At 47.0% G+C, this 7,882-nt stretch overlaps 1 protein-coding gene across 1 annotated transcript; it reads left to right on the top strand.

The window, feature by feature from the left end:
* Window positions 1-311: 311 nt before the first annotated feature.
* CHAC1 (ChaC glutathione specific gamma-glutamylcyclotransferase 1) lies at window positions 312-4,083 on the top strand. Its single transcript, XM_037900468.2, has 3 exons — window positions 312-737; window positions 1,263-1,298; window positions 2,201-4,083. The coding sequence occupies exons 1-3, from the start codon at window positions 534-536 to the stop codon at window positions 2,603-2,605; spliced, it is 645 nt and encodes a 214-aa protein (XP_037756396.1). The 5' UTR covers window positions 312-533; the 3' UTR covers window positions 2,606-4,083.
* Window positions 4,084-7,882: the final 3,799 nt, after the last annotated feature.

Below are 7,882 nucleotides of genomic sequence, written 5' to 3'. Positions count from 1 at the left end.
GTCCACGAGACGTCCTTTTTCCTATTGACCCACATCTCTGCCGCCCCGCCCAGCCCCTGGCCATGCCCTGGCTACCTGATGCAATCAGCCGCCGGCTTTGCTCTACGCACGGCCCGCCGAAAGATCCCCGGTCAGTTGCATCATCCCGGATTGATACAGGAGTCAGCATTCGACCAATCAGCGAGCGAGCTCTGCCGGGACTGACGGCCCTTCCTCCCAATCACTGTTCCGCATGGAGGCAAAGGACCGGAGCCGGGGCCGCTGATTGGAGGCGGCGACAAGGAGCCCCTTTCTCACGCACCTCATGGACAGGTGGGCGGAGCTTGCCGGCGGGCTGGGGTTTAAAGCGCTGGGGCGGCCGGCGTTCTGCTCAGTGCCCGGCCGCCCGGTCCCGCCGTTGGAGGCACCTGCCGAGGAGAGCCGCCCCCGCCGTGTTCGCGCCCCGCCCCCCGCTGGGGCTGCCCCCGTGCACCCGCCTCGGGAGCCTGCTGCCGCGCTGCTGCACCCGCCGCCTGGGCTCCTGCAGCGGGGCGATGAAGCGGGACCCGCCGCCCGCCGAGCGCCAGGCGCAGGAGGAGGATGCTGGGGAGCAGAAAACGCCCCTCTGGATCTTCGGCTACGGCTCCCTGGTGTGGAGACCCGACTTCGAGTTCAGCTCCAGGAAGGTGGGCTTCATCCGCGGCTACAGCCGCCGCTTCTGGCAGGGAGACACCTTCCACCGCGGCAACGAGAAGATGGTAAAGGGGGATCGGGCCCCGGCTGCGGGGGGGGGGGGGGGGGGGGATCGGGCCCCGGGAGGGGAGAAGGTGGGTAACCCTGGTGGTGAATCTCTCTCTCTCTCTCCTTGCCCTGGCCATGGAGGTGGCCAATCAAAGCCACCCCTTGGAACCTACCTGCCCTTGGTGCCTGGATGGGATGGGCCACTTACCCCTGTTGGAAGTGGTAAGTGGCTCTTGATACTGATAAAGGCACCTGCCCAAGCTCTCTCTCCAGGATTCAGCTCCACATCTAATAATCTTGGAAAAAATCTGCTTCCCTCCCACCCTGCTGTGCCTCCTGGCACAACCCATACCCTGTCTGAAGCTGGTGCCATCATTATGGTGCTGGGTGGCCTGCAGCTGCTGCTGTCTCATGAGCCTGCAGTGTAGTGGTGGTACCTGGAGCTGCGGTGGGTATCAGCAGGGCTGTATCATCCTAGCCTGCCTGTACTGGTGACTTGGTACTTGATCTGGTTTCTAAAATGATGTTTCTCTCCTGTGTAGCCTGGCCGTGTGGTTACCCTCCAGGAGGATTATGATGTAAGTATCTACATCTAACAGCTCTTATTTTCATATATATATAAAAAACACCTATAGCTGCTACTATTCAGGTTTATTATATGGCTTTAGGTGGATTACTCCCATAGTAATGACACTAGACTATTTCAGTAGCTAATCAACATCTCTATCATTAACTACATGGCAATGGTAACCCCTTGGCAACTGTATCTGATAATAATGGTATAATAACCCTGGGAAGCTGTTTTGTGGGTTAGTATAAATCAATATGATGGCCTTACTGGAGTTCTTATTTTTTTATTGACACTCCTTTGGGCTGACTGCATTAGTCAGCAAACTCAGCTGGAAGTGAGGGAATTGCAGACACTACTTTAGACCATTCAGCCAAAGAAGGTTTAGAGTTAAAACTAGAGACCTGACAAATGAAATGAAATGGGATATGATGTGCCAAATTCATCACCCATATACTCACACTCACTTTAGTGCTTTTCACCAGGAATTAATCTGGTCCCTCGTCCTGCAAGATGAAAGTGAACACTAGGTTTACCCCTCCAGAATAAGCTAGTCAGAGGATAGAGAGACCCTTTTTGCCCTGTGAAAGAGTACTAGGCTGCTGGGAGTGTTCTGGGGCCAGTTTCTCTTATTTCAATGGCATACAGCAAGGGCTGAATTTTGCACTTTAAGTGACTTTGAAAGACAGAGGTGACTATTCCTTGTTGCCTTCTTGGAGAGCAGAAGAGGGAGACCATATCTTCCTCCATCCCTTCCTCCATCAGTTGTGTGATCCCTTCTCAGACGCCTGATTGTCTTTTCAGGCCTTGTTTCCATTGTTTAACTAGACAGGGTGACCATGCATCCTGAAACAAAAGGTGTTTTTTTGCAGATACAATGCAGCAGCAAATAATCTTCACTTGTAATTTCAGGCATGCACGTGGGGTGTTGCCTATGAAGTCCGTGGAGAGCAGATTGCTGCATCACTCCAGTACTTGGACATGCGAGAAGCAGTCCTGGGGGGCTATGACACTAAACTGGTGAAGTTCCACCCCCAGGATAAAGAGGCTGACGAACCCATCTTGGCCCTAGTTTACATTGCTACACCCCAGAACCCCACCTACCTTGGCCCAGCGTCTGAAGAGGACATTGCAGCCCAGATCATTGTCTCGAGCGGTCGCTCTGGACACAACATAGAGTATCTGCTGCGACTGGCAGACTTCATGCGCTACTTTTGTCCCAAGGTGGAGGACGAACACCTGTTTTCCATTGAGGAGGCCCTCATTTCCATCCTGCCCTGTCTATGCCAGGCTGAGGATCCCTTAGTGGAAGTGTGAACATCGTGAAGGATTGAAAGGGGGGACGTCTTCATTTCAAAATGTCAAATGAAGACACGGGGGGAGGAAGGAAAACAAGGACCAAATACATTGGACTGGGGGAGACCTGAGCAAGTAATTGGGGGTGGGGAAACTGCTACAAGCATACTTGAGCTGCCACTCACCACCTGTAGAAACATGGTGGCCATGCCTGGTCTCCTAGCTGGGTGGGAGGATCGTTCACACCTCTCCTTTCAGAGAGGATGCTGGCCTCTTCAGTGTACTTTTATTTTGAACACCAGTTGAGCTGGACTTGACTGCAGTGTTGTTTCACAGTATAACGGTCACTCTACCTCAGACTGGCAAAGCTACTTATACAGTGGTGGGGACAAGAGCATGCTTGGTATCAAATGAGACCTCCTCTTTCTTCCCTCTCCCACCTCCAGTACAGTGACCTGACTCTTTAAAGTATAATGCCGGGGCTCCTGTGCAATATAAAATTAATTTGCCTCTATAGGTTCTTATGAGCCCTACCTCCTTATATATGTCTCAAAGGGACAGAACCAATGCACTTACTTTTGCAACTTGAAGATGTATGTATTGTAATGTGTAGTAATATATATTTCCTTAAGAGGAGGAACGTCCCTCTGCTGGTGTAGAGGCTCATGCCCTGCAGTGCAGGGTGTGGCACAAAGGCATGAGCCCCTTACCAGACCTTGAGTTTACATGTGGAGAAAAAGCTGTCCTGACAGTGTTGAGTGGGGAGAAGGAAGCTGATGAAGCACTAAGGCCTAAACTCATCAGCTTCACCCGTCAAGTTCCCTGCTGTTAAATAGTGTATGCGACAGAGCTGCTGCTAGTGCAAGGTCTGGTTGAATCCCTCTCAAGAACAGACTCTTGACAACATGGACTAGTCTTGTTTTTTAAACAGTTTAACCATGATGGGGGAGAGGAAACGTTTGTCTGACATGTTACTGTGGCTTGCGTATATGAGGAAGTGAAATTGTATTGTGCCCAGTAATAAAACCAACTGACACTAAAATGAAAAACAAACCTGATGGATTCCTTTAAGCAGCACAGTTTTTGCATTTTTTGTGGGGGTGGATTAAAAGCTAATGGCCCACACCGAGAGAATACCCGGCACACAAGTGACTGCACTACTCATTTTCCCTGGTGCAGGGCACTAGAACAAGTAGTTTTCCTCCAGTCCTAGCTCTGGGGTGGAGAAGGCTGTACAGCTCCCATCATCACCCTGTTACTGTATCTTATCGATGTCAGAGGGATGAGAAGTTCCCTTTCTGCTGGAGGGCTTTCCTGTTTCACAAGATTCTGACAGGATGTCACATTTTCCTGATCTAAAAGGTCCGCATCCCAATTTTGACCTGTGGCACTTTGTGAGTAAAGAAAGCCTGAGGCCTGTAATACTCACTACATCCCCCAGCTAATGTGACATGCTTGGTACAAACCACCCCAGCTGCCCTTTTTGGGTATCTCAAGAACCAAACTGAAAATAGCTAGGTGGAGTCAGACGGGACTATGCCATTTGTGTGCTATCGGTTTAGCCATTTCCTCCCTCTTTCCCAGAGGCTGCCTCCTCTGCCTACTCACACCTTCCTGCCTTTTTCTATCATGTTGCTTGTAGAGGAAGCAGTGTTGCCTAGGGGCTAGAAAACTGGACTGGGACTCAGAAGACCTCTATTCTCAGCTCCTCCACTGACCTGTTGTGTGACCTTGGGCAAGTCACGCCACTCCTCTGTGACTCAGTTTTCCTATCTGAGATAACGATACTTACCTGGTTTGAAAAGTGCCATATGAGCTAGGCATGATTATACCTAGAACAGCTTCCTTCCTCCATTACCCCTAGACTTTCTTCTTCAAGCCCCCTCCTACACACTCACTTCTAGTAGATTGCCTCCCACTGCTTAACAATCCTCTCCTATCTACGTTAGGAACAAATTAAACTCTACAAAGTGTTTGTCAAGTCTAAATAATACCACACAAGTCACATGATTTTAATCCCTGCTTGATCCATCCCTCTTTCTCCATCCTCTGATGAGATGATAAACTCTTCACTGGAGGGAACTTGGTCCTGATTCACTGTTGCCTTACAACACAACAGTAGCATTTTATACCCACTTTACACTGCTATAACTAACTATATAAGGTTCAGGAAACCAGTTAATCTGCCTCTTCCTCTTCACATATAAATCACCATACACATCTATGGTACTGTTCCCACGAGGCCAGAGTATGAAGGGGGGAAACAAATTCGGACAGGAAAAGGGTTAAGAGGAGACAAAAGGGATAAAAAAATCTGGTTCTTCAACCTTAGACTATCATCTAATTTCCAGCTGACCACCACCTAAAAGCTGGGAGCTGGTCTATACCAGCAAACTTCATGCCCATCATTCACCATCTGTACAATTCCAACATTGGTAGCAGACATAGAAATGGTCATGCAGATCAGGCTCAGGATTTGTTTGTTTTTACCATGTCACCTACCCCTAGTCTGGGTTAGAAGACATGGTCATAAAAGTACCTGAACTGCACTGGTGATGAATTACAGGTATGAAGTTTGCTAGATTAGATGCAGCCTTGAGGGGCTTGGAAAGGGTTTATGTTGCTTGCCATGGGAAATGGAAGGAGGGTTGAAAAACTGGCAGGGAAGAAGGGATGAAGTACTTGTTTCTGGATTGTAGTAGCCTAGGGGTGCGAGAAAGGAAAGGGGTGCAAGAGCACTAGAGATTTGTGGTGGGGGACTGAGGTTCTTTGTCTGGGTGGAAAGGTTCGGTAGCCTAGTGGTGGGGTGGGTCAGTCTTCCTTGAGAGCTTTTTAAGCAGCTGGAAAGTGGGTGTATGTTACAATTGAGGCAGTTCTGAGAGTTCACCATAGTGTGAATTGTCTCTTTCTGGCATTTGCTCCCAGTGATGGAACTGGCAAACTGTTCATTTTGTAGCTGTATCAGCAGTCCATGTATAGCTGTTCATATCTGGCATACACATGATTCCACTTGTGTTTGCTAGCCTGCCAGCTAGCTGGGGGACAGATTTTGTTGTTGGTTTAATCACTTACAGGTGTTTCACAGGCAGAGAAAAAGTAAAAATGTACCATAGGTATCTGCGATCATGCCAGCCACACTCAACCGCTAGAGATGTGTATTCTGGCTTTTGTGCATACCCTAGAAAGAGGTCCACATACTTTATAATAAACTCAATGTGGTCAACAATGGCTGAACCAAACAGAGCTTTTCCATCTGTAGCCATGGCACTAGCAGCATTCGGTATATACATTCGATGGTAGGCACCTCATATTGAGAATAGTATTTTCTGTCACAGTCACGTATTCCGTTCCTACTACCTTAAAATAGGAGCCTGACAGCTGTACACCAGCAATCATAGTAGTAAGACTGACTCACAAACTGCTGCATGAATCAGTCAAAGTAGCACATGTAGAAGCTGTTACATATTATACTGAGAAGCTCTTAAATACACAATTACACACAAACCCATCAATTTTACATAAATCACGTACATTTGCAAGTAAAATAAAAAGACGAGAATAGCACCACCAGCAGCCAACATGTTACAAAATCCCATCACAAGCCATCCCAGGAACTGATCCAATTTATGAGTGAAAGGATGTAGGTGGTGGTTTGCTTTAACTCACTTTATACTAAATTCCAGTTTCCATCTGCTGACAGGTCAACATCGTGCCTCCCAAAGTTACAGGAAAATTAAGGAATTGCCAGGGTTTTAATTTTGGGGTTGTTTTAAGTTTAGTTTTCTATTTTGAGCGATGTGCATTCTCTTGAAATGTGTTGAACTGAGTGCCACTAAGTCTGAAACTTTCTCTATAAATCATCTAACATGTTCAGTATGGACAGTAGATATGCACAGTTCCCCACACATCACTCTGCCAATGTTTCAGAGTAACAGCCGTGTTAGTCTGTATTCGCAAAAAGAAAAGGAGGACTTGTGGCACCTTAGAGACTAACCAATTTATTTGAGCATGAGCTAAATAAATAAATAAATAAATAAATAAACACTCTGCCAATGTGTCTTTAACCTTAACACTGACACACCAGGCTCATTTTCCAAGCTCATTTAATTCTTGGACATCTCAGCAGAGCAGCCAGACAAAGGTTGTGTGGTTTTAATGATGTTGACATTTATCCACTAGGAGCTGCAGTGTTGCAACAATAGCTAAAAGCCTGTAATTCCAATCTAAGCCCAGTTTCGACACACATACCCCTATCTTTAGTCAAAAACAGAAGAACTCCCCTTTTAGCCTCAAGTTTTGAATGCCTCAAGTCTTATGCCAGAGGAGAATATTCTTGGGAAGTCTGAGGCCACTAAAATACATTTGTGAATTAAGGGTCTTCAGATAAAAGTTATACATGGAAATACATTTTATACAGAATGAATGATTAACCAGTGGAACTGACTGCCACAAGATATCATGGAATCCAAGAGTTTAGCAGGCTTCAAAAAAGGATTCAATAGCTCAGACATAGGTTAGGGGTTTGGTACAGGAGTGGGTGGGTGAGATTCTGTGGCCTGCGTTGAGCAGGAGGTCAGACTAGATGATCATAATGGTCCCTTCTGATCTTAGAGACTATGATTCTATATGGATAATGAGAACATCTACAGTTGTTGTAGGTAGAATATAACATGTATGGGATGGAGACTCATGTTCAGGGCATAAAATAATCACTGACCAGATTAAAAAACATAGAATCTCAGAATATCAGGGTTGGAAGGGATCTCAGGAGGTCATCTAGTCCAATCCCCTGCTTAAAGCAGGACCGATCCCCGACTAAATCATCCCAGCCAGGGCTTTGTCAAGCCTGACCTTAAAAACTTCTAGGAAAGGAGATTCCACCATCCTACGTGGGCATGTTACTCCTTTTTATTGTCATACGCAAGAGAGACTCCTTTTTATCATCTAGGTATTTATTATGTCCCTCATTACTGTAGTATCTGAGTGCCTTCCATACATGTCCATTAAAGAGTGCCCTCCTCCAAAATATTTCCTACTGGATTGTCCAACACAGATAGTGGGCTAGATGGATCACAGGCTTGACCCAGTATGGCAATTCCTATCTTTCACCCCGCACCTGTATCCCACAATCACCCTTACCTTTTCATGCCCTTCTAATACAGCCACATAAACTCCTCCACCTTCCACACTACAAGAAGGATGTGGAAAAACTGGAAAGAGTCCAGCGGAGGGCAACAAAAATGATTAGGGGACTGGAACACATGAGTTATGAGGAGAGGCTGAGGGAACTGGGGATGT

Source organism: Chelonia mydas, chromosome 6 (assembly GCF_015237465.2).
Source record: "Chelonia mydas isolate rCheMyd1 chromosome 6, rCheMyd1.pri.v2, whole genome shotgun sequence".
Taxonomy (NCBI): domain Eukaryota; kingdom Metazoa; phylum Chordata; order Testudines; family Cheloniidae; genus Chelonia; species Chelonia mydas.
The sequence above is the reverse complement of the archived record's forward strand: the minus strand, read 5'-3'. Positions and strand labels throughout refer to the sequence as shown.